The sequence below is a fragment of the Pseudorasbora parva genome, chromosome 3 (genome assembly GCF_024679245.1).
Source record: "Pseudorasbora parva isolate DD20220531a chromosome 3, ASM2467924v1, whole genome shotgun sequence".
In the NCBI taxonomy this organism is placed as follows: Eukaryota; Metazoa; Chordata; class Actinopteri; order Cypriniformes; family Gobionidae; genus Pseudorasbora; species Pseudorasbora parva.
The window spans coordinates 47,368,280-47,395,676 of NC_090174.1; the positions used below are offsets into that span (position 1 = coordinate 47,368,280).

The 27,397-nt window shown below is 36.8% G+C and overlaps 1 protein-coding gene and 1 long non-coding RNA gene across 2 annotated transcripts; one reads left to right on the top strand and one right to left on the bottom strand.

Moving 5' to 3' along the window:
* Nucleotides 1-213: 213 nt before the first annotated feature.
* On the bottom strand, nucleotides 214-26,483 carry hs3st1l2 (heparan sulfate (glucosamine) 3-O-sulfotransferase 1-like 2). The gene is made up of 2 exons (XM_067439235.1): nucleotides 26,069-26,483; nucleotides 214-2,632 (listed from the first exon to the last, which is right to left on the bottom strand). Exon 2 carries the CDS (start codon nucleotides 2,553-2,555, stop codon nucleotides 1,644-1,646), a length of 912 nt encoding a protein of 303 aa, XP_067295336.1. The 5' UTR covers nucleotides 2,556-2,632; nucleotides 26,069-26,483; the 3' UTR covers nucleotides 214-1,643.
* Nucleotides 18,496-21,606, top strand: LOC137072016 (uncharacterized). Its single transcript, XR_010904583.1, has 4 exons — nucleotides 18,496-18,580; nucleotides 20,053-20,204; nucleotides 20,311-20,400; nucleotides 20,951-21,606. It is a non-coding gene; the product is annotated as an uncharacterized lncRNA (long non-coding RNA).
* Nucleotides 26,484-27,397: the final 914 nt, after the last annotated feature.

The following is a 27,397-nucleotide window of genomic DNA, read 5'->3' on the forward strand; positions in this document are numbered from 1 at the left end:
CCATTGGGGCAAGTATTTATTTCTCGCTTTAGTATTTATTTATTGCAATAACATTAGGTATTGCTTCCATTAATTTCTCTAAATAATGTGTGTGTGTGTGTGTGTGTGTGTGTGTGTGTGTGTGTGTGTGTGTGTGTGTGTGTGTGTGTGTGTGTGTGTGTGTGTGTGTGTGTGTGTGTTCTAATTGGTTGGACAATTTTTTAAAACATTTTTTTGGTTGGCTGGTTGGTTAGTTGGTTAGTTAGTTGATTGGTTGGACGTGATCTCGAAAACATCAGCCACAGGAAGGTTCCCGGCTAAAAAAACATTTAGGCCTAGGTATAGGGTCCCCTTTTACCTTTATTATTCGTTAAAGTTTTGACGAACACCACGAGATGCAAGTATTTTTCCGCCCTTCTCAGTTTAACTTAACAGATAAAACACTGCCATCTACCGGCCGTCACGTGCGTGTAAACGACATACCTACCTGCTTGTTCATTTCGCGAAGCCAGGGGTTCAAGTCACTTCTATAATGATGTACAACTAATGTAAGTATCACGCCACGAGTATCTTCTATTGGTTGTCAGTCATTTTTATTTATTTTTGTCATTGGTTGTTTATCTTCTTATATTGTCCATAGCGCGATGACAGACAGTATCTCAGTCTCAACTTAAGCTGCACTCAGTCGTCTTATCTCTGAAATCAATGTTTTCCCTTAAAGAAGTAAATATGTTTTAAAACCACGCACACTCAGTTGTGATGTAGAAATCAAACCAGTAGCTCAACAACAGCAGAGAAACATAAACGAAAATAGCTGGGCTCACCTTCTTGTCACTTTACTTTTTACGATAGCCTAGCTTATTGTCAAAGGGTCCTCTGAAATTAAAGTTTAGAAATATTTAAAGAAAACAGAATAAGTTAATACAGATATGTGACAATTTGTTATTAACAGGTGTTCAAAATCATAATGTCAGATATTGTCAGTGTTTTAGATGAACAGATGTGATGATTTATGTACATGTATTTATTGAATAGAAAACTGACTTTTGTAGTGCATTAACAATGACATAACATTATGAAATATCTCAATTTAAAGAACCAATTGATTTAAAAATAGAAATTTCTATTCAAAAAAGTAATTCAAATATTCAAGTACAAATTAGTATATTAAACATGAGAATTAAATGATTACACTACAATTATACAGCTGACAGAGCAGAAGTTTTGATAAATGCATTAGGTACCACTGGAAGTAACATTTCATTTTTTATTTTTCTTATTATACGCTATTCTTGATGATGTCTATCCACATTCTCTTTATTTTCACATTTTCAAGTGTCTTCATTTTTTCAGTGTTTTCAACCTCATGTAATAGTCAGTTTGAACTGACACTTTTGGTCCAAAGAGTTGTATGAAGTCCTGCAGATTCTATTGTCCGCAGAAGACACACTGTGTAGGTGTATTCGTTTTCAGAACAATTTTTGCCACTGGTCTCTCTGTTTAGCCATCTTGCTAACTGATTAGCCAGGCATTTTCATCTGTATTCCTCTGATAACATGACTTATTTTTTGTATTTTTTTTTTTTTACAAAAGTGGGTTGCCAATAATATTTTGAATCCAATTCTCAGTCTCCATGAGAGCTGTCAGTCATTTTTCAGCTGTCTTTAGCACCAGTCAAACCTCTGTCCCACCATTTTGAAAAAGATTTGATTGGGTACTCGCAGGTAGCGGCAAAGCTTCTGGAAAGCCTCGTTGCTAAGTGGTGCATGTGGCCTTCCTTTAGACTCATCCAGGCACTTGTCGTGTCCCGCAGAGAGCATACAGTAAAAGCCCTTAGTGACATTAAAATAGAAGTTGTTTGGCTTTATCCGAGGTGGAAGTTCCAAAAACTTCTCTGCCTTTTGCAGCTCAGGGAACGGATTCTGAATCAGTGCTTCTCCATCCACAATGTGTATCTGCTCCCTGGGAAAAAGCTCCAGCCATCTGGCCAGGTGCTGGTAGTAAAAACTCCTCTGAAGGGCCTTGTATTTAGTGTTGATGTGTCCTTTTGATAGTAGCATCTCTTCCAGTGGCTGGTAAGGCTTGTTCTGCTGAATTCGGTTGTGGAGAACTTGTGTATAGTCTGACACGAGTCTCTCTGCAGGGTCACGAACGATCAGCAGCAGTTTCACCGCTGGATTTGTGGCCCATATCCTCCTTGGGGCCGGTGGTGCTGTGAAGTAGCCAGGGGTCTTTTCCACCGTCAGCTGCCCAGGAAGGGTGATGGGCATCTGGGCGCGGTACCAGTCCAGACCCTTCCGAAAGTTTTCGTCCAGGTTGAAGTAGTGAATCTCGGTCTTGGCTACTTCCACATCTGGATGGAGGTTAAGCATCTCCAGCAGGGCCCTGGTGCCTCCCTTGCGCACCCCGATGATGATGGCCCCTGGCAGACGTTGCAATGTCGAGGCATTGGAAGTTCCAGAAGGGGTCGCTGATGTCACTGAGGTTAAAGAGGCTCGGAGTTCATGTAGACAAACAAGCAGCTGTGCCTGGAGCAACAGCAGTAGGATCAAAGCCAGGAGGAGCGTCCACAGCATGGCGTCAGTCCAGTCAGGTCAAGGGCGGCACACAAACGAACGCACACAGCAGCTGTTGATTTGCGTGAAGTCAATTTCTGAAAAAGAACGTGCACAGCATTAATTGTTTTTTTTAGAGAAAATAAGTTGTAAGACCCACAGGAAAATATTAAATATTCAACAATAATCACAGGTTGAAAATCCTGAAATGTATCAAGCGATTCATTGTCAGGCAAATACGAGTTAGTAACATGACAAATGTAAAATGTGTTTAAAAAAGAAACAACAGCAGGGCAGGAGTGTACTTTCTCAGTGTGGTTTTAATTAACAGAATTATTAAAACACAGAGAGACAAAACACATTAAACATTCATGAGCAACAGTGCCTCAGAAATCTCTCTGGGTAAATTTACTCCTAGCAATCCCACTGCAGTCTCACTGCTGTACTCTAGTGGTCACTATTAGAACAATTATCAAAAGTCTCTCCTGAGTCATTACAGTTAAAGGGATAGTTCATCCAAAAATGAACCTCAAGATGTTACAAACCTGTATGAGATACAGATTGAATCAAGCTCAAGATGTTCTAAACCTGTATGAGATTTTTTTTTTCTGTCCAAACTAAACTAAAAAAAACCATGGAAGTCAATGGCTACCATCTTTTTTTTTGTCTGGTTACAAAAATTCTTTAAAATATATTTTGTGTCCAACAGAAGAAACTCATACAGGTTTGGAACAGATGACAAAATCCTTTAAGCTAGTTGAGTTACACATTGGAGTCAATAGCCATTACTTTAAAAAGAAGAATATGATTTATTTTCAAAATAGCCAATTAAGAAAGCCGCCGTTGTAACTGTATTTAGTGAAGTTGATGCATGAGACTTTTATTATGCATGGATGGGAGGCTCTTGAGGTGTTGTGGCAGGAAAGATACAAAGAAGTAAAAGTTGACTGTTCATGGAACTGCAAACAAAAAATTGCTCTCCACCGACCTCACTGACCAAAACCATGATGGGAAACGACGTACTGACGACACAGCTTAATGCTCATTGGTTTAAACAGCCGTGATGCATGGTTCTTGCTTAAAATGTTTGATTTTAAAACTTTGATATCTTGTTTTTATATGCATAAATTATGTGTGAATATTCCCTTTATTTCAGGCGAGGCAAAGCACATCTCAAACAAGCCTAATCCCATGTTGTGGAACTGAGATTTACTTCTCAAAGGGGAGAAGCAGTGAGATTATTTTTTTCTCTTCTGCATATTATTACATGATTGAAAGATATTTAGAATTTAAACTAATTTACACAGCAAGAAGAAAAGAGCTGTCTATGAAAGAGGACAACTTAAAGAAAATATTATCTTCAATGCAAGTAAAAATTGTGAAGATAGTTTAGTAGATATATAGAGAGAATTGAAATTTAAACTCAGTAAGCTTCTTTTTTAATAGCTTTATTTATTGATTTTAAAGCTTATTTGTATGATTTTATATAAGGTATTTATATACGGTAAATTTTAACAAAGTGCCTATTAATGATTGATTAACTAAAATGATAAATGTGTAATAGATTAAGGGTATAATAATTACATAAATTATATCTAAATCATTCAAAATTACTATTATTATAAATAAGCATTGTTAAAAGCCAGACGCTTTAGTCTTTAAAAACCATTTGCTATGTGGTGACCTTTAATTTGGAGTAGAAACGGGGTGATTTTATTGCATCAGAAGTGTGTCACTTTACTCACAGCTGATTGGTCCAATTTCTGTTTAAGATCTCTAATCTAGAACATAACCTGCCCTGGAGCATAGCCGTGGAGCGTAAATTACTATGATAATGAATACAGCTAAAAGCCAAACCACTTTCATGGTACCTAAAACCCAGGATTGGCACAAATTAAGCCTAAACATATCTGGCTAGCCAGCTAAACCGGCTTCAGACAGGGTTTAGTTTAAACCGGGATTAGGCCTATAAATAGGACATTTAAGTAACTTTTATAAAATGCGGCTAAAAAAAAACCTTACTTTGCATAATCAACTTGCAGTGACACATCTTGAGACACAACAAGGGCAGTGACATTTTAAGATATGTCACTGCAAGTTGATTTCAGTTAAAACATCTCAAACATGCATTAGTCTGGGACTAGCTTAAGCTTGGTCTGTGAAACCAGGGGACATTTTATTCTTTTGATGGAACAAAGCTATTGTCATAATCAGAAGACAGTGGATGTTAAGTTCAACAAAGCTTGATTAAGTGCAGGCGGAGCAGGGGTGCAGAGAGGCGAGAAGGTAAATGGATATCTGAATGATGAAGGCTTATCTGGTGACCACAGTCCTTATTTTGTCACCGGTGAACAGGAGGGCTGGCTGGTTAGCAAGGGGACTGGCATGCAGGTGACTGGTGGAAGACAGGAACCGAAGCAGGCGAACAGGTAACTCAGGTGAGCAGAATGGGAGTCTGTAGTGTCCATAGACGAGAGCAGACAAAGAGTGAAGGGAGATGGTGACTTGTGATGTTGAACTGATGAGAGAGTGCAGGTGCTGGTGATCCAGAATTCCGGTGATTGTGAACCGGTGGGTGGATCTGTTACTGATGGCTGCAGAGAGGGCGTGTCTTTGCTCCGTGGCTGCTATGCAGTTGTTTGTCACCTGAGTATAGCAAAACTGATGCAATGGTTACATGTTTTTTTTTTCTTTGTTATGAATTTATCATGAACATACTTTAACATTCGTAGATGTCGTTTAAAATGATCAAAATGTAAAAGATCAAAAAGGAATATTATTATGTCATTATTGACTCTCACCATAATTCAATGTGTGTGTGTTTTTTTTTTTTATGGCCATTTTATGGTACAGCATCCGTGGATCTTTTCCATATAATGAAAGTGAATGGTAACCACAGCTGTCAAGAAAAACTCACCAAAAAAAGCTATCGCATGCCTTCAAATGACTTGGAATAAAGTATGCAAATGAATTACATAGACAATTTTTTATGATCCTTTTTATGGTGTTTTTTTATCATTCAGTTCAACATCCCCTGCACTTTCATTAAATGGACATTCTGGAAGAAGAAGAAAAATCATGCCTGTTTGGAATGAACAAAGATGAGTAAATAATGACGGAAATGTCTTTTTGTAAAAATGTGTGAAATCAAGTGAAAATGACTAAACTAAAAGAATACAATAATAGTGACTGATTAGGACAATTATTGGCCACATTATTTCTGACCTCTATAGAGTATATATATATATATATATATAGTATATACTCCTTTAAAACGACTTCCCTGTATGTTTAGACACCTCGCAGTTGTGATGTTATTGTACCCTGCTGCTGCCGGAGTCACGGGTTATTAATTTGCTTCTCATCTAGTTTTGAGCAGTCAGCCTTTGTAAACGAGCTGTGGTGTTGCTCTGTACGCTGTATAATTACACAGTTGGGAGTAAGTGTTGAGCCCTGTGGTCTTGCCTCTCCTGCTCCAACGTCAGCGTCGTCATTGCTGCTAAGCCTCATCAACTTTACCATTACGGGCCTGAGTGTCTGTCTAATGTATATCCCACTTTATTCCCTCATCTCGCAGCTTTAATCCTCAGAATGTGCTGCTCCTGTTCCTTGTTATCTGTTGGTGGTGACAAATTTAGTCAAATAACATAAGAAAAGAATACATTTACCAGGAGATTTTCAGCATTGCCGTCTTTAGTGATATATTAGTTTGTGTTGCGGTATTTGTTTTTCAGAAGCCGTGCATCTGTTTGAAATGTTCTTGTGCTAAGTGGACCCTTTTCTTATGCTTACCAAGGCTGCATTTATTTGATAAATACATTATCAACAGTAATATTGTGAAATATTACTCACATTTGAAGTAATGTTTTCTATTTTAATATATTTTATAATATAAATGTTATTTATTTTTGTGATGGCAAAGATGAGTTTTTTTATCCGCCGTTACTCCAGTCTTCAGTGTCCCATGATCCTTCAGAAATAATTCTAATAGGATGATTTGGTGCTCAAGAAAGATTTCTTATTATCACTGTTATTCTCAGGAATCTTTGATGAATAGAAAGTTTAAAAGAACAGTACATATTTTGTAAAATTATAAATGTATTTACTGTCACTTTTGATCAATTTAATGCTTCCTTGTTAAAGTATAGATTTCTGTCAAAAAAAATGTAAGTTTAGAGTTTTGCCCTAACATGTAAAATTTCACCAATGGTGTAAACCAAGTATCGAAGGAGAAATGTTGCAAATGTTGAATAAAGACAGAAATTTTCGCTCTGTGAAAAGAGTCCAATTATCTTTTGATTCCTCATTTTTAATTGGCCTGTTTCCACTTTTATTTGATATATGGTGGTTTATAGAAGAGACAATAAGTTTTTGGAGAGAGAAAGAATGAATGGCTGTAGATGCCTTGGACTGGTTTCAAATCAGCCTAACTAAAAACAGCACCACATAATTTCATGTTCATTTTGATTCAGACGTGATGTAAATGGTGATGTTATGGGTGAGTTGTTTATTCTCTTTTCACCATTTGAACGATTCGGGTTGATATGTAGACTGTTTATGAACAGGATATGCTAGCTTTATCAGATTGACAGGATAACCACGGCCAATTGGACGCATGCTTTCTCTCATGTGACCGTCTTTAAAAAGTATTTTTTTTGCGGGGCATCTACAGTAAACATGTTTTTTTTTAAATAATTGTTGTTTCCTTTGCGCTAGGAGAAAACAACATGAGTCTATTCGTACTGATTCGTCTGACTCGTACAAAAAAGTATGATTTGTTGGATCAGGTTCACCATGAAGCTCCACCCTTAAATTTAATGCACAAATGAGGTTGTACAAATTTGCAAACTGTCATGAGACTGTGTTGGGAAAAAAACACTCCTAATAGACAGTCAGATCATCATATGGGATCTATAGTGTGTATCTATGTGTGTGTGTGTGTGTGTTTTATCTTTATCAGGGACTCACAGACCTACTGATGGAGTCAGACTTTCAGTTAATTCACTCTCAAGCAAGCAAAGCTCTCTCCCTTTCCAAACTCTGTAGCTGCGAACAAAAAATGCATCCCTAATATAAACACCCTCCACTGTCACCTCATACTGTGCCATATAATCCTCTTTCCTGAATGCCATTGCACACTAAAAGAAAACTCAGTGATGCACGCACACATGCAAGCCTCTGTTGATTTTCGTACACATTTTTGCATTTAGGCTCCTCAGCTTAGTGCAAACTTAGTCTCGCTTCTGTTTCCAGCACGCAGTAATCCTGCACACGGCCGTATGCACCCAGCAGACTCACTCATGAACACACATACACACATATACATGCACTACAAGAGCGCTGGCCTCTCGTAAAAGACAAAAAGAGGACCTGCAGGCAATGAGATCAAAGGACTTTCTGTCATATATTAGCATTTTATCTCAGTTCCTGATCTGACTAGAATGTTTAGAGCTCAGTGCATGACCAATGCACATTAGTCACCTTTTCTTGGTGTCTTAAAAAATATATATATTTTTGTAAATAACAAAACTAAAGCTGCGTTGTTTTCAGAAGTGATCATATCTGCCCTCCAAAGGCTTTATCCTCTTCTACAGTGAGAGCTTTGAAGGGTTTAAGCGTGTCGAGGGATGAAATTAACTTGGACCACACTTTTGTTAACGTCATCTTAACTTATTCATGCAATAATAAAACTGAAAAAGATTAGGTTGGTTCAACACTACCAAAAGTGTATAGTGTAGTTCAGTTATTCAATTAAAGTTCTTGCTTCAACAAATTGTTCCCCCTATAAACTCATTTCTATAAAAAAATCTGTTAAATTTATGGTTAAAAAAACAGCAGCTGTGGTTGCCAGAAATTCATAGTAAACAAAAAAGAGTCACAATGTTAGTTATGATGGATGATATATTGATGGCTGTATTTAACAACGATTTTAAAACTCTATTACATTTATGTTAATATGCCAATATACCTTAATAACCAAAATCTGTTTTTTACCTGTAAACCCGATAAATTGGCAAAATTAAAAAAATTAAGTTAAGGAGTGTAAATTAAAGTAAGCAGAACTTGCAGATTTTTATAGATTTTAATTGTTTTGAACTTGAAATATTTGAGTAAGCTAATTCATACATTTAATGTAAAAATATGTAATCTCACATTTTTAGTAGTGCATGGAAACCTGACTAGCTTTAACTAGAAAGTTCAATTAATTTTACCTTGCACATATGTTACACAATGCTTTGGTAGCATTATCATAGCACTTGCTGAATGAGGACAGCAATATAATACATTTAACATCTGTTCTCAATTATGATCAAACGTCGTCATGATCATAACCCTACAAGAAAACAACATAACAGAAACTAAACACTACTAAATCTCCCACTTAACGTTAATCTTGCACACAAAAAAACCATATATAACGTTTAATTTTGCCTGTGAGTGTCATGGCAAAGCATGCTGGGAAATAGAAATCCCAGCCTAGTTTCGGTTAAATTTAAGTTAGTCTATATTAAAAGAAACAAATTCATAAAATGTAGTGACAACCACCATAATATAGATGGCAAATAGTTGCATAAAGACAAATTTATCACATATGACACTAAAATAATGCAAAAAAATATAACTTACATTACTGATAACAAAAATAAAGACTTTTTATATATATATAAAATATAATCATATGTCATAAAAGCATGGCAATAACCTTCCACTATGAATTATATGGTAATTTATAGTTTTTACTTTCTAAAACCAAAAATATTAAAATTATTTTGCAGCAAAATGACATATAATATAAAGTTAAACCATTTAAATGTACAGATAGCTTTGTGTTTACAGAAGCAGAGCAGAATCCTGAGAAACACCTCTTTTTCAGTTAGTTTACAAAAAAGATCCTAAATCAGATGTCCCATTTTTGGCATGTTTTTTTTTAGACATTTGGTAAAAACATAATTTCAGAAGATGTGAGTGAAACATGTGGCTGTGTATTGTTTGGATGCTTTTGAAAGATCTCATTCAATCTGTCCAATAGACACTGACCTTCAGTAAATCTGCTTAGTTTTTAGCACACGGACGCCCCACTAAGCCTCAAATTAGTCTCTTCATGAACCTCCCCGCACCCCACCAGTCTCTCACTCTTCCTCACTTCCATCTCTTTCCATCCCTCCCTCTTCTCCCTCGTTCTCGCTCTCATTTGCACTTGAAGATCTGGGTCAATCAAATCACGCACTCTACAGCCCCCTCTGGTCTGCATGTTCCTCGCATGGATAACGAGGAGTGTGTGTGTAGGGGGGTGGGGGGAGCGCTGTAGTGTTTGATTTGGGTGTGGGTGGGGCGGTGGGGGGGATTGGTCTGGTACCAGCAGAGGGAGGGGGAATTATGAGGGGGGCTTCACTCTAATTAAAGAGGTTGTTGGCATGGAGAACATGGCAATATTATTGGCATGGAAATGCGTGTGAGTCTGGTCAGGTTTTCCAGCACTCGTGACTAGCACTCTTCTCGTGTGTGATACAGCATGTGAAAGTTAAGAGAGCAAAAGTTGAAAACAGGATGATGGAAAAGTTTGGTTTTATGTTCATTTATAATCATGTTTGGCTTTGCTGTTGTCAAGAAATCCTAGATTGTGTGCTCTTCAGTTTTTATATTCCTAAAGCCATGAGAATTGCCATTTTTAACCTGGGTTCAATCTATCAGTCAGTCTATGTGTATTTATAGAGCACATTTAACCTCTTAAGGTCCGTGAGGACGTGGACGCACTGAACACAACCAAGGTGACCGAAGTGCAAATGTTCTCCAAAATTTCCTATTTGTTTCAGAATAGCAGTTTTCGGTTAATCAGTGCAAGAATTTCTGTGATTAACATTATTTGAAAATAAAACATAAACTGCACAGAGTTGTACAACAAATGAGAGTTTTAAAACGGTTATGTGCTTTAAAATGTAAATTGATAACATATTTCTATATGAGAATTTCTATTATCATTACAATGTGAATTTACACTAATTTCCAAAGAGGTTTTTATTTGTAATTTTTTTTATAAATTCTGTTAATAATAACATTGCATGTTTTTTATTTGTTTTTTTTTTTTTATAAATGCTGTCTTTGGATCTTTTGAACTTTCTATACAACAAATAATCCTAAAAACACAGTTTCCACAAAAAATATAAGCAGCATAACTGTTATCAACATGGATAATAATAATAATTGTTTCTTGAGTAAGCAAATCATCATATTAGAATGATTTCTGAAGGATCATGTGACACTGAAGACTGGAGTAATGATGCTGAAAATCCTGCTTTGCCATCATAAATCACATTGTAAAATATATTGTATAAAATACAAAAGATTTATTTTAAATTGTAATATTTTTCCACAATATTACTGTTTGACTATGTTTAAAAAAAATCTTACTGACCCCAAAATTGTAGTGTAACTACTTGACAAATCAGTGCACAACATTTTTTTTTCTTCAAAAATCCAATCCAATCCAATAAAGTTGTATTAACTAAGGTGAATAAATGCATCTACTAATATTACCAAAACATGAGCAATACTTATTCATTGTTGTTAACATTAGTTAATAAAATAATGTTCTCTGTTAGGTTTATTAACTAATGTTAACAGATAGGTTAGCAATATTATCACATAATACTGAAGACATTTAGAATTTCAAAATAGCAGTTTTAGATTATTTCTAAGTACACTCAAAAAATGATACGTTGGATTTACTTAACTTTTTTATGTCAACTGGTTCCATGTAACTGGGTTATTGTCACATCTTAGTCTGTTTCCGTTGTGTCTGTCACATAGACTGTAGGTCTGTCACGTTTCTTTGTTAGTTTCCTGCCACTTATCTGTCTTACTTATGGGGTCTTGAGTTGAGTTATGTGATACTGAGTTAAGTTACACGTTATTCTAATGGTGTTTGATGTTTTGTTCTGAATATGATTTGAATAAAACCTGTCTGTTTGGAAGTCCTGGATCTCCTCATCTCTGCTGCATCACACACCGTGACAGTTATGTTGAATTGAATTAACATTGTTTGTTTCAGTAAACGTATGTTTTTTTACGTAAGGTTATTTCAATGCCTTTTTGTTGAATCAGGTTAACATTGTTCATTTTGTCCAAAACTATTAAGTTCAATTATTCTAAAAATGAATATCAAACAAAAACCATAACAAGTAATCCAGTATAATTACAAGTTCACAAATGTTATTTAACAAGAAAACCTTTTACAAAATCTTATTGGCTAGCCAGAAGATGGTTTTGTTACATCCATGGCATGCCCAAAGTAGCTGTTTTTTATTATTTAAACAACTTTAATTGTTATTGGCATGTCCTCAGACTGAGCACATGCTCTACACTTCTCCACAGTGGTAACCTCCAAAAACACTAACATAACACAAACTTTTAAATACCAGCATTAAACATTAAAAAGTCTCTCCATTTTCTCATCTTGTTAAAAATGCATAAAATAGCACTATATTTAAACATTTACTCTCCGAATTCAGCCCCTTTGCAAAGCATGATGGGAAGTGAATGTCCAGTTTGTTCTGGTTACGTAAATTAATCATGTTATTTGAAAATAAAAACATTGTTATGTCAAAGAGTAATGGTTTTATGTCAAACATGACATGAAGCAGTTACATTTGAACCAGCAACCTAATATAATGGTGTTAAATCAAGATGAGTTACTTAAATAAAGTGAACAGCATCATGCAATCATTTTTTGAGTCTATTTTTTTGTAATTTCTGTGGTTAATATTATTGAAGCGACAGCATAAATTACTTATAAATTAGCTGAAATATCATTTTGAAACATAAATACTACAAAAAACTCTGATGAGGTTGTGTGCTGAGGTTGTGTATCTTATCTCAAGTAGCAACTTTCAACTCTTCTAAAAGAACACTCACACTCTCTCTCTCACACACACACACACATACACACACACACACACACACACACATACACAAATATATTATTCTAAAAACCCTTCTAGTGGCAAATGAGTTTTTTGGGAGAATTGATGCAGCCAGTAAATGTTTCTTTCTTTCTCTCTCCATTTCTCTCTCTCTGCTGTATGATTTTGATAGCTCAAAGGCTGTTGACTGAATTATATATTATCATTATGTATTTAAAACACATTAACTAAAATGATTGCTGTGAGCCAACAGCCTTTCAGCTATCAAACCATAATTTTCCAATTCGGTGTGACAAGCAAATAATTCAATGATTAGCAATCTGGACTGAGCCACAGGGGGCAAATAACGGGTTAGTAGTTCATGTCAAGTGACTTTTTTGTTTTGTTTGCCTTTCACTACAGGGGAAATTATCTATCTATTTCCTGTGTGTGCATGTTTGTGTGTGGCAATATCAATAATGTAGATTAGGAGGGAAGGGGTAAATATTGAGAGTCAGCGGTCACGTCAGTGGTAATCTGTCTCTCTGTAGGGGTGGGTGGACAGATGGAGGTTTGACTGTTCTGCTCAATACAACTAACCACCACAACTGAGCATGTGGACCTGACAGCTACTGCAGGGACACACCAGGCATGAGGGCTGAGATGACACATTTAATATGATTTCATGTTGTAGAGTGAAATAAATCAAAAGAAAAGGGATAGATGTAATCAACAACATAACATTTTCTGTGCTGTAGGCTAAGCAGTAAAGCTGTTCAAAAGTTTGGAGTCTGTAGGATTTTTAAAATGTTTTTGAAAGAAGTCTCTTATGCTCGAATGTGGCTTTTATAAGATCGGAAATACAGGAAAAAAACAGTTGTATTGTGTGAAATATTGGAGAGAAATAAATCTGTAATGGCAAAGCTAAATTTTCAGCTATTACTCCAGTCTTCAGATTATCTCTTCATCAATGCACCTGTTAGTAGGTGCGATATATTACGCAGCAAATTAACATTTTGTCCTCAAAGTCGATGTGTTAAAAGCAGGAAAAATGGACTTGAGTATGGATTTGAGCGAGTTTGACAAAGACCAAATTGTGATGGCTAGACGACGGAGTCAGAGCATCTCCAGAACTGCAGCTCTTGTGGGGTTTTCCTGGGCTGCAGTGATCAGTATCTATCAAAAGTGCTCCAAGGAAGGAACAGTGTTGAACCGGCGACAGGGTCATGGGCGGCCAAGGCTCATTGATGCATGTGGAGCACCCATAGGAAAGTAAGTATTTGAAAACCCTAATATTCTGATTAAAGATTATAAGGGCTCATCAATATGATGTGCACGGATAAATAATTACTGCAATATTCCATAAAAAACTGGTAACACTTTACAATAAAGGTGCACTATGCATTAATTCATGCTTCATTAATGCACAGATAATCATGAGTTAATGTATTACTAATGGTGAACTAACCCATTTATTAATGATTACTGTATCAGCAACTAATGAAGATTCTAATAGTTAAGTAATCATTAAATTGTTATTAGTTAAATATGTCATAATTTTACTGGACAAATTTGCCCATTGGCCCCTGTCCATCATGGCCTCCTAATAATCCCCATATCCTGATTGGCTTCATCACTCGGTCTCCTCTCCACCAATCAGCTGGTGTTTAGTGAGCGTTCTGGCGCAATATGGCTGCTGTCGCATCATCCAGGTGGATGCTGCACATTGGTGGTGGTTGAGGAGATTCCCCCTTCTATGTAAAGCACTTACATACACTTGCCTAGAAAAGCGCTATATAAATGTAACAAATTATTATAAAGTATTAATTCCTTAATAACATATTAACTAATAATGTAAATGAATGTGTTAATTACCACAACGGGTCAAGGCCATGCATTTCAACTTCCAGTTGTCTGCTTTAATTAATTAGCTAATGATTTATAAAGGTATAATTATGTTACTTGTAAGGGGACATGACTATTAACTAATTCAGAATTCATTCAAAACTCATAACCACAATTACATACTACTTAATAAGTTAGTTAATAGTCATGTGCCCCAACAAGTAAAGTCATAACATAATGACACTTTTATAAATCTTGGAAATGGCTTTGACCTGTTGTGGTAATGAACACGTTAATTTACATTATTAGTTAATATAATATGTTAGTAAGGAATTAATACATGATGACATATTTAACTAATAACTATTTAATGATTACATAATCTATCAATCATGTAGAATCTTCATTAGTTGCTGATGCAGTAATCATTAATAAATGGGTTAGTTCACCATTAGTAATACATTAATGTGCATGATTATCTGTGCATTAATGAAGCATGAAATAATGCATATTAGTGCATCCTTAGTGTAAAGTGTCACCAAAATACTTAATGGGTGTATACAGTAACTTTTTACAGTTAAAATGTATGTCATGTTGGCTGTGACGTGTTAAAGTATGCACTAACTAGGGGTGGTTCTCACAGTCTCTTTCCTAAAATGGGCAGACAGATAGAGAGTGTTTCTGCAAACAAACAGCAAGCAACAGAAAAAGTGTTTTTCGAGATTTGTCTTTCCAATTGACAATTAATCCCTGGAAAGGAAAAAGTTCTTTAGAGGCTAGATGAATGGAACTGTCAGTCTTAGGGCAGCTGGATGTGCGTCTGCATGCGAGCTCGCCGTCTTTCAGCCGCTCTGAAATCTCAGAAGTAACGTCTTTGGTTCTGCTCTTTGTCTTTTCTTGTGCTCGCGTTTCCACGCCAGGTTGCAGCTTTTGATTCGTCCTTAAATCCCCTCACATTCAAAGAACGGTGAAAAACATCTTTGTAATTCTTTAACCGCTTACACGCTGAAAGGGCCTTGGGTGTACAGCTATATCCTTCGCCTTATGGATATGCTTAGTGAATGGATGTGTTGTGCATGGTGATTTTTTGCATGCTGTTTTTCTTCTGTACTGTGAGGGAATGGTGGTATGGTTTGTGTGTGTACTATGGACAAGAAAGAGGTCCCATCGGCCTTGCTGTGTTATGCCAGGCAGTTCTGTACTTTGTGGGACATTCGGGAGTGGAATGTAGAATAAAAATATATTTTTCTTGTTTTGCAGTGTGTTGGTTTTTCATACATATGTGTGGGAGTAGAGATTGCCACTATATTGTGATGTGTGGAGATGATCTAATGCATTATTCTGTATAGGATATACTAAGGTGTATTAAGATGCAGTTGAATTTGATATGTTTTATTTTTGGGATATGTTTAGCAATGCTTCTGTCCCATAGGAAAGAAATGAGATCTATTTGATGCCTCAGTTATTTCTTCTAGACAGTGATGAGATTAAATGGAATGCAAATGAAGACTTCTGCTTAAGTCTGCCTGTTCTCTCATTTTTCTCCTGACAAAAGGCTCTAGTAATCTCACATGCCTCCTAAAGAGATCGAAACAATGACACGCACACTGCAATTTCTAATAAAGTACTTTTATTTTTAAGAGTGAGTAATTATTTTTTTGCATTTACCAAAACTGGGCAGTGGAATTATAGTTCATGCTTTGCAATGGAGCTGGATCAGGAGAGTAAATTAGGGCTGGGAATTGCCAGAGACCTCCCAGATCAATATTACAGCAATATTTTTTTGCCAGGTGTTTAATTTTTAAAGTATTGCGATTTTATGTAATAATGGCAATTCGATGTTGCAATATGTTTAGCACTTTTTTCCTTAAAAAGTGCATTTTAATTTTCAAGAAATGTTTGTTGAAGAACAATTATGGATTGCCAAAAGTATTGAGACACCTATTCAAATCATTGAATTCAGGTGTTCCAAAAACACTTCCATGGCACACAAATGTTTGCAGAAGCAGTCTGCACGCCTAGGTGCTTGATTTTATACACTTAACACTGGACTCTAGAGGATTATGGTGTGGGGATATTGTTCTTTTCCAGGGGTTTGGCTTGGCCCCTTAGTTCCAGTGAAAGGAACTCCGCATACTCTCTCAGAAAGAAAAAAAACGTACAGCGCTGTCACTGGTGCAGTACCCTAAGGTACAAACGTGAAAAGGTACCTTACTTTGTACCTTACTCACCCCTAAATGGTAAGTATATTAGTACCTTAAAAGGTACATATCAGTACTTTAAGAGTGTGTATTAGTACCTTAAAGGTACATATTAAAACCTTTTCGATATTGTATCTTAGGGTACCGCCCCAGTGACAGCAATGTACCTTTTTTCTGACAGTGTACCAAGACATTTTGGACAATTTCATGCTCCCAATTAGAACACCTTTGGGGTGAATAAAAGCAGAGACCAGGCCAGGCCTTCTCATCCAAAATCAGTGCCTGACCTCACACATGTACTTCTTGAAGAATGGTAATAAATTCCCATTAACCCACTCCTAAAACTTGTGGAAAATCTTGTTATAGATGTAAAGGGTGGGCCAACTCATATTAAACTCTACGGATTAAAAATTGGATATCATTCAATTTCATGTGCACGTAAGGCAGGTGTCCCAAAACTTTTGGCAATATGTATTGCATGCTTTCTTCTCAATAACATAAACACACAACAAAACAACAGTGGTGAGAAAACAGCAGTTTAGGAAGCATCTGATCATAGCGCTGTGGATATGTTTACGATCTCTGCAATTAAGTGCCATCATGGTAAATAAAATTACACTGACAGTGTAATTATAAAGAATATTTCAGACTAGACTATATTGATTTTTGGCTATGTGAGACTATAGTTTGAATTAACACATTGGCATTGCAATACAGAATCACTCTTTTTGCATTATCCTTAACATTGTATGGACATTTGTTTCATGTGTCATTGAACATAAGAGAGGTTGAGGAAGAGAAACATCTCATTCTTTTGATTTTCCCAGCAAAAACTGCCATAGTCCTTCACATTAAAATCAGACTATAGTCTGTCATAGACAATCTAGGATGCTGGGAAATGGAATGCCTATTTTTGATATGTCAATCGTGCATTCAGAGGCAAAACAGTCCTGAATAAAGACCTTTACTGTAGCAATTCTGTACTTTATACCAGCACTGAACCATATATTTTTCTACTGTGCTTGCATTGTCTCTAAGCAAATAATTGTCTCTGTTATTTGCATTATAGTTTACATGATTTAAAGTATCAAAGCTGATACTCAAATGAAGCATAGCTGTACGTCTCCTGAGCTATGAAAGAGCAACCTCTGAGCAATAACATTTTTCCTCTGGAATGTTCTCGGGCCTGTGGAAAATGCGCTGTGTGCTGTTGTGTGGATCTGTGTTTTGGTTTGTTGTGTGGTTTCATTTTTCCCTGTTCTTTTTCTTGTGTTGTGGTTCGGGTGTGTGAGGCTGCAGGGGAGAGCGTTGCTTGAAGGGTGGTCAGCAGAAGAGCAGTAGCCTGTCATCCTAATGAACTAAAACTGTCAGCACTAATGACCCAAGACACAAACCAAGAAGACAGTACACAAGCACACATACTCAAATGCATATAAACACACACACACACACACACACACACACACACACACACACACACATACACACACACAAATCCCTGTCTACTTATCCAAGGATACGCCAATCTAATATTAAAAGGATCAACTTTGTTTTCATGACTTTATACGGATTTTCCTCCCCGAGAACAGAGTGGTTTTGTCTGGAGTAAAGTTTCTCTGATGTACATAATGACCTCTGTGCCAGAGCGTAACCTTCACTTTTATCCGTATGGCCTGAGGTTGCTCACTTTACACTGAAAAAAGTATAACTTTAGTGTTGTTCGTTTAATGTGTATTTTCTCATTGAAATAGCTTAATTTTTTTAATTTTTTCATGTCAAGTAAACATTTTAGCTTAGATTTATGGTTCAATCCATTTTTTTACATTGATAGAATCTAAATGGGCAGCGGGACATTAAACTGAATTTATTAATTTGATCAGAGCATTTTTTTTAGATTAAGCAGGATTTGCACATGCGCATTGTTGACTTGCAGATCCCGCTCTCTGTGGTTCAAAAAAAAAAAAAAAAAAAAGTCTGAGAACTGTCTGAGAAGAACACAGCACGAACTTGAGCAGTGGCCGTGACGGTAACGTTACATTTCAACGGACGTCAGACCCATCCAGCCAGGCTCCGAGACAGAACTACGAGGAACATTGATAAGGTAAGAGAAACTTTGTCTACCGTTAACGTTTTTACCTCAAGTATATCTGACGGGACTTGAGTCTGGCCGTAATTTCAGCGCTAACGCTTGATAGCGTGTAAATTAACTTTTAAGATAGCACTCGAAATGTTCGTAATCTTCATTCAAACTATAACGTTCGGTTATTTTAGCCCCTCATTGGGCGGGTGAGTAATAACCTAAATGCATGCAAACTATCTAAATTCATTTTGTGGGGGCATTGACCGTGTCAAGGGAAAGAGTTAACAATAACATTTCTCGAAACAAGTGCAGTTATAGCCTATATAAGCTACAATATTTTCTGCTTAACTTTTATTAGACTCCAGTTCAAAAGAAAAGTGTGTTTTTTCGCTGAGCACATTCTCTGCAGTCCGAGCGCGCTGAAGCGCTTGCTCATATATCTGAGGTAAATCATTAACACCATCACTGCTTACAGTATTGAACTAAATACATTACAATCGGCTAAAACGAATAAGCAGGTTACTTTTCTGAAAAAGAGTGCTCCCGAGTCTGTGTTTCTCACAGTTTGCGTGAATCGCGGCACAGTTCCACACACACACAAAATACCGGCAGTTCAATAGTGAAACTCGCAGCTCTTAAAGGGGCCACACTCTATTCCAGCTCTTAAAGGGTTAGTTCACCCAAAAATGAAATTAATGTCATTAACTCCTCACCCTAATGTCGTTCCTTACTTTTAAGACCTCCATCTTCACACACAGTTTAAGATATTTTATATTTTAGTCCCAGAGCATATGCAGTCAATGCCCACTTTACTGTCCATTTCCAGAAAGCTAATAAAAACATAATCAAAGTAGTCCATATGTGACATCAGTTGGTTGATTAGATTCTCTTGAAGCATCGAAAATACATTTTGGTCCAAAAATATCAAAAAGACTTTATTCAGCATTGTCTTCTCTTTCGTGTTCCTAAAAAAAGATTAAAACGGTTCGTGAATCAGTGAATTGATCGATGATTCGGATCGCCAATGTCACGTGATTTCAGCAGTTTGGGAGTTCGACACGCGATCCGAACTGCTGAAATCACGTGACATTGGCGATCCGAATCATTGATTAATTCACTGATTCATGAACCATTTTAATCTTTTTTTGAGGAACACGTCGTAGATTGAAAGTCATAGTTTTTGTGATACTTGGACCAAAATGTATTTTCGATGCTTCGAGATTCGAATTAACTAACTGATGTTACATATGGACTGCTTTGATGATGATTTTATGAAAGTGAATGTTTTAGGTCGGCATATAGCAGAGAATAGACTGGGCACACGACTACTCGTTTACGTATGGCATTTGCCATACCCTGGCATTCCACATTTTTAGACCTAACTGTTGATTCACTAATGAGTTGTTGTTGTTGTAATTTAGTACGGTTGTGCTGGGGATTCTGTTTTGTGTTCACCATCTTCTAAACTTATTTCTGTATGCTCTACTTTTAAGATCAATTTAAGTTCATGCGAATTACAACAGTTCCTTTGGTGACAAGTTGGATTACAAGTTCTTGGTGCAGTTGGACAAGCACTCCACCAAACTGTTGGAGGTCATCAGGAGCAAGGGAGGAGTCCACCAGGACATTGCAGGTTTTAGATGAGGTATCTATGAATTTGATAATCAGTGGGATCCATGGCTGAATAGTGTGGTTTTTTTTTTTTTTTTGTAATTGTTTAATTTTAATTCATAGTTATTGTTCTTACTCAGACTGCAGACATCACCATCAGAAGAGAATGCATCCTCAAATCTCTGATCTACCTCGGCGAACCTTTTGCGCACCTTTTCAAAGAATACCAGGTAAGGGCATCTCTCTCACTTGCTCACACAAATAACACCTACAGACTAACATGGTCATAGTCCAGGTTTTCCTAGCCACTTTTAATAAATAGGGGTGTGATGAGAAACTCAGCTCACAAGATGAGATTTTAACACTATTTATGAGAAATCTTTGATGCTGAATTTTGAGCTGTGAACACTTAGACCATGTCCAGACGTACCAAAACAATCTTTTTTTTCCTTGTCTTCCCTGGAACACTGTCAAAATAAGTGTGTCCAAAGGAATCCATTTGCAAATGACTTAACACCTATATGCAATGTAAAATCCATGCCTGGTCCTCTCTCTTCCTTCACTGTCGTCGCTCCTCCTTTTATTCTCCCTTCACTCCTCTGTGAAAGCTCTGAGACCAGTGTGACGTGCAGTTGGCACTGATCATCCAATTACTTACCGGCCTCGCTTTGCTCTCACTCGTCACGCGCCTATTCAAGTTCAGTTTAGAGTGTGTAAGAGCTGAAAATGGGAGAGTTCTGAAACTATAATGTACTTATTTTCTCTTTCTTTTTTATGCAGGAAAATGAGATTGAAGAACTGGAGCAAACAACCATGGCGATCTTTATCACTGGGAAAGAGGATCCTCTTCATCCACCAAAAGACATTAAAATTGTCATTGAAGGATCAGAGGTCCGGAACCTGCTTGCTATATTGCATACAAATAGGTTATATTTAAAGGTTTAGTTCGCCCAAAAACGAATATTCTGTCATTAAAGGTCCCGTTCTTCACAATTCTATCTTTCAAACTTTAGTTAGTGTGAAATGTTGCTGTTAGAGCATAAATAATACCTGTAAAATTATAAAGCTCAAAGTTCAATGCCAAGCGAGATATTTTATTTAACAGAAGTTCCCTTTCAAAGCCTACAGCGAACAGCCGGTTTGGACTACACCGCTGCACTTCCTGCTGTAATGACGTCACTAGAACCGTTTGTTGACTAACCCTCCGCCCACAAGAACACACAAAATAGGGGGCGTGGTCTCGTTGCTCTCCTACGTGGAGAAGAGCGCGCATTCAGCGCTTGCATCGCCCCGTTATGGTAAGAGGCGGGACCTTTCCGGGCAAAGTGCGCTAAGCTGCTGTCCAATCACATCACGGGAAGCGCTGGCCCAATCAGAACTCTTTATGGGTCTTAAGAGAGAGAAATGACATTGGTGTCATTAAAGGCCTGTCTGAGCCATCGGATTTCAATTAAAATATCTTCAATTGTGTTCCGAAGATGAACAGAGGTCTCACGAGTGTCGAACAACATGAGGATAAGTGATTAATGACAGAATTTTTATTTTTGGGTAAACTAACCCTTTAAATGTAGAGCTTACAGCTCTGTATCAGAAACTGATGCAGTGTTCACTGTTCACTGTCTGAGGAGCAGTTCCAGGATTTGTCTCTGGTGTTCAGCTGAAAGAGACTGTTCATCATCATATACATTTATGGACATGAAATACATTTGTATCTTAATATTTTAATTGTATTTTAGGATGTTTTATGGTGAACTGTCTTGTCAGGACAAACATTCCTAATTTAATATTACTACTAATGTGATGTCATCAAGTGGTGATTTGATTATTTGTAACAAATTTGTATTTTTGTGTGGAGCAGACTGTTCTTCATACATGTGAACATGTTCATTGAACAATAAATATAAATGTGTTCTAAAGGAAAGTGTTATGATAGTCATTGATCAAAATGTTTTAAAAGCTTTTTTTTTTTTTTTGATTATACATTTTAAATAATGACATCTTAATTTGAGACAACCTAAAATAATTAATTTACTTTGGCCTATAAATATTACTTTGTTTTAATTTAAATAATTAGTTTATCCCAACATAAAGTAATGATTTGTTAGTTTGATCCAATTTAAAATAATTAGTTTGTTCCAATCTAAAATAATTAGTTTGATCAACCTTTAAAAAGTGGTTGCATGGATTTAAACTTTTCAAATTAAACTAAATTAAATTATTTACTTGAGTCAATGTAAAATATTTCGTGTGATCGATTACTTCAATTTTTTTAAGTTGATCCAAGGGTTTTATTTTTTCAGTGTATCATGAGATGTGTTTGGACATTAAATGCATATCAGGGGGTCTCAACTACAAACTGCTTAAAGTTAGATAAAGAATGAGACACAAACTAAAAAAACAGGTTCCCACATTCAAGTCAGAAATTCCTCTTTATGTTCAACACTGATGATTCTAGATTTCAGTTTATTGTACATTATTTACATTACTTTCTACTACAAGTTGACAAATTTAACATGTACACAGTGTCCATCTTTCAGTTTGAATAGGGAACCCCACACCATATTTGTCCATCTGTCAATCAATGGGGTTTCCAAGCTGTCCAGTTTGGATTTGGCCCTTTCAGCTATATGTTCCTGGGGTGTGGGTGTGTTTGTTTTGGTTTACTACATGGTTTCTGTGTGAGATACGATAGCATAATATACATGAGTCGCTGACAGATAAATGACCCACCATGGTCGTTTAGTTATCCATGAATTAAGTCAAATAATCACTATGTAAGTGTTTTCTGTTCAGTTTCTATAAACGTTTAACTAAGTACAGTATGTAACAGATATGTAATTGTTGACATTTTTGCAGATTTATTAAAAAAAGAAAAACTGAAATATCATATGGTTCTAAGGATTCACAGCCTTTGCTGTGACCCTCATATATTTAATTTAGGTGCTGTCCATTTCTTCTGATCATCTCTGAGATGGTTCTACACCTTCATTTGAGTCCAGCTGTGTTTGATTATACACAAAGCCTCTGGGCTTTTTGGTAGATGGAAGCCTCTATTCAGTGCAAGAAGCATGAAAGTTTGTTAAAAAAAATACCTGAAGGACTCCAAGATGGTGAGAAATAAGATTCTCTGGTCTGATGAGACCAAGATATAACTTTTTGCTGTTAATTCTAAGTGGTATGTGTGGAGAAAAATATCACCTGTCCAATACAGTCCCGACAGTGAAGCATGGTGGGGGCAGCATAATGCTGTGGGGCTGTTTTTCAGCTACAGGGACAGGACGACTGGTAGCAATTGAGGGAAAGGTGAATGTGGACTCGTACAGGATTATCCTAGACGAAAACCTTCTCCAGACTGCTCAAGACCTCAGACTGGGCCGAAGGTTCACCTTCCAACAAGAGAATGACATTAAGCACACAACTAAAATAATGAAGGAGTCGCTTCACAATAACCCCATGACTGTTCTTAAATGGCCCAGCCAGAGCCCTGACTTAAACCCAATTAAGCATCTCTGGACAGATCTGAAAATGGCATTCCACCAACGTTTACCATCCAATCTGACAGAACTGGAGATGATCTGGAAGGAGGAATGGCAGAGGATCCCCAAATCCAGGTGTGAAAAACTTGTTGCATCTTTCCCAAAAAGACTCATGGCTGCATGGCTGCACTGCATAAGTTAAGAATTATATATATAATCCTTCTTAAGGGTACTGAAGTTATTTACTCAAGAACAGAGAATAGTTAGTGAGCAATTACTTCTGTTCTTTATATTGTCATTATAAGTGAATACTGTCACTTTAAAAGATCTTCCCCTGTCGCACATGATGAAGTCGCAGTTACAAAACTTACAAAACGCGTGACTGTCCCCCATCTGCTCCTCTTCAGAAAATGAAATTCGCTGTCCCATTGATCACGGTATTTACAGAGGGTTTGGGTTTGTTGGCAGGAGTGACTTCCATCTCTATCGTTAGTTACGTCCATCATCCGTCTGTTTTGTTTTTTCCCGCGTTGTGACTCGTCGTCATCTGACCTCACACACTATAACCTCGCGACAACGGCCACCTGTAGGCTACTGCAGATGGCAGTTATCGCGAGGCTAGTTACAGAGCTCAGATTGGAAATGTTTTTTTACTCCGGTATTATTATTTTTTAATAACGCAGGTTAAAATACGGGAGATTTACGGGAAAATACGAATACGGGAGGACGGCGGGAAAGAAGGGTAAAATACGGGACTTTCCCGGCCAAAACGGGATACTTGACAGGTATGGTCTGAATACTTAGGTCCATGTGTTTCATAAATCTGCATGTCAACAATGTCAACAATTCTGTGATTTTCTGTCAATATGGGGTGCTGTGTGAACATTAATGAGAAAAAAAATTAACTTAAATGATTTTAGAAAATGGCTGCAATATAACAAAGAGTGAAACATTTAAGGGGGTCTGAATACTTTCCGAAGAAGAAGCAGAATACTTTCCGTATCCACTGTATATTTCATATTCTAAATGCACGTGTTATAATAAATGCATTTCACCCACATCTTTTGTTTTAGGTAATCATGCCAATGTTATGCTGTCGACTGAACCTGTTTGATCTTGTTCTGAAAACTTTTGAACAGAGCTACTCTTTTCCACTCATCTCTCTCTCTTTCTTTATGTATGGTTCATTGCACTTAGTAGAGCAGTTCTGCGCTCATAAAATATGATATCTATTATTCACATCTTCCTCTATCACTAATGCTCCAACATTTTATGCCCCCATGAAGTCCTTCTAGCTCAGAGGTGACAGATATTCTTCTAATCTCAGAGTCAGCACCGAGTGAATTACTCATTATATCCAGATCCATCTGTTTTATTCTCAGTCCTTTGTCAACAACTTGCACTGAACATCTTAATCAAATATGTTTATATAAAGGAAAGCAGCTTACTGTGATTTCGCCAAGTAGGACATGTTTCTGGATCAACATCCTTGTTGGTCCTAGCACAACAATTTTCAATCACATTTTAGGTTTTGGCTTAGACCTAAGGCTTGGACAACATCCATATTATCCATCTGATTTTAGTGGTAGGTAATGGTTAGGGATGGGATTTAGACAATCATTTGTGAATCAGTGAATATTGATCAGTGTCATTTCAGTGAGTATGAATACATTTCAGTGAGTTTTATTATTACATTTTGAGAGCCTGTCAGATTTTCCCTTTTTATTATACATCAGTTCTGAAAAAGTGTATTAAGTCACATGCTGCATTTAGAGTGATTTGATACAGTAATTTTTGTTATGTGTGAAGCACACAGCATATTAGCCTTGCTAATATATCACTGACTCCCATACACCAACATACACAAGAATGTATAATCCAAATAGGGATTCCTTAATTAAACAGTGTGTCGTTGTATTGAATGAACATTCTGCTTTTTAAGTGCACAGACACAGACAGAGCTTTTGCATTCATATCTACAGTAGCTATTGTGTATAACATCTGTTTTCACTTTACCGCATGATTTGCATCCATGGATATTTGGTTAATTTACAAGAATTGACTTGCTGCTTTAGTAAAAGACAAAATAAACACAGGTGTGTGTACAATATATGTAAGACCTGCATTAATCATCTGGATAGTGACTAAAATCATTAGAAATGCGCAAATATTTATTGTAGAAAAATCTAATAGAGTAAGTATGGTTTTCAGGATATATGAGATCCTATATTTGTCTGAGAACAGCAGTAATTTACAACCATACACCTGCGATATCTTTAATTCTATCTTAAGCACAGTTCAAAGTTCTGGTTTAAATTCAGGCATTACTGGGGAACAGACGCGGTTCAGTCCACAGAGTTTCTCTGACCAAACAAGCCTGCAAACCAAGAGGAAATGAAACTTAGAAAGAAACGGAGCTTACCTGAACTTTGTCTTCTTCAGTCAGCTTCCCTCTTAAAGTGTGTCTTAGTGCTTTGTCCTGATGTTTTCGGGACTTTCATTCTTCTCTATTCCATCCTTCAGAGCCTTTCAGAGCATCTCCAGCCTCTTTTTTGTTGTTTTGTTCTGTTCTTGCTGTCTCTTTCCTTCTCTCTGTCTCTTGTTCTCTGTAAAGGCAGTTTTAAAGTTGAGATGCTGTATCGTATTTCCAGACTCAAGGCAGAAAAAGGGTGAAAAAAAAACTCAAGGTTGTAAGAAGAAGCTGAGTGCGTGAATGAGGAAGCTGAATGAATTCGAAAGTGTGTCTACATGCTGCGTGTGTCTGTCAAGTGCGTGTGGATGGAGTGTGTGCATGAGTGAATGAACAACAGAGAGAGAGAGAGAGAGAGAGAGAGAGAGAGAGAGAGAGAGAGAGAGAGAGAGAGAACACAAACACGTTGCCCTTGAGGGAAATTCCTCCCTCCCTCCCTTCCTCCCTCACTCTATCCATCTCTCTCTCTGTCTCTGTTTCTAGCCCCCCTCCTATCATCCATACTATCGCTTTGCCTCTTCCCCCACCCTCTGTCTCTCTTTCTTTTCTTCATATTGTTTGATTTGCATTTCATCGCCGTTTCTCATCCAAATACAAAAACTCAGTCTTCACTTTGTCTCCAAATGTCATTTTTTTCCCTCAGCATATTCCACGTTCAGAACAGCCTGTTGTTTTACCAGCTCTCTGTTTTTCCGTTCAAGAGCTTTGGATTGTATTTGCCCCAGAAAATCCCCAAAATCATGAATAACTTACAGGGTGCTGGCTCACAAAACACACTGGGCACAAATAGATGGGCAGCAAGTATCTCCAGTGTGTCTGTTAATCTCCAAATGCACAGCACACATTGACTGTATGATGGTACATTACCCTCGCTGGAATAATAATTGTGTGATGCAGAAAGTATGTTTGAATAGTCTTTTTGTTTGTTTTTCTGGTGGGGGGATGTTTCTCTGTACTTCATGTGTTGTAAATAAATCATGAAAGTACTTTTTTGACTGTTCTCCTATAAACTTGAGTAAAATAAAATAGATAGTTACCAAACTTATGTGTTATTGTTTTTAAATTGAATATGATTTAAAAATAAGAATATTATACATTTCAATCCAATAATGTATGATGGAAATTCTTGTAGCATGAAACTATCTAGCTGGTTTGGGTCTTTATCACTTAAGGGTGAGCAATAGGGCTGCTCGATTATGGCAAAAATCACAATCTCGATTATTTTGGTCAGTAATGAAATCATGCTTATTTAACAAGATTATTGGTGGGTAATATCATCAA

What these genes read in the sequence shown, in the direction of transcription:
- hs3st1l2 (XM_067439235.1), bottom strand. Translation starts at nt 2,555, where the DNA reads ATGCTGTGGACGCTCCTCCTGGCTTTGATCCTACTGCTGTTGCTCCAG.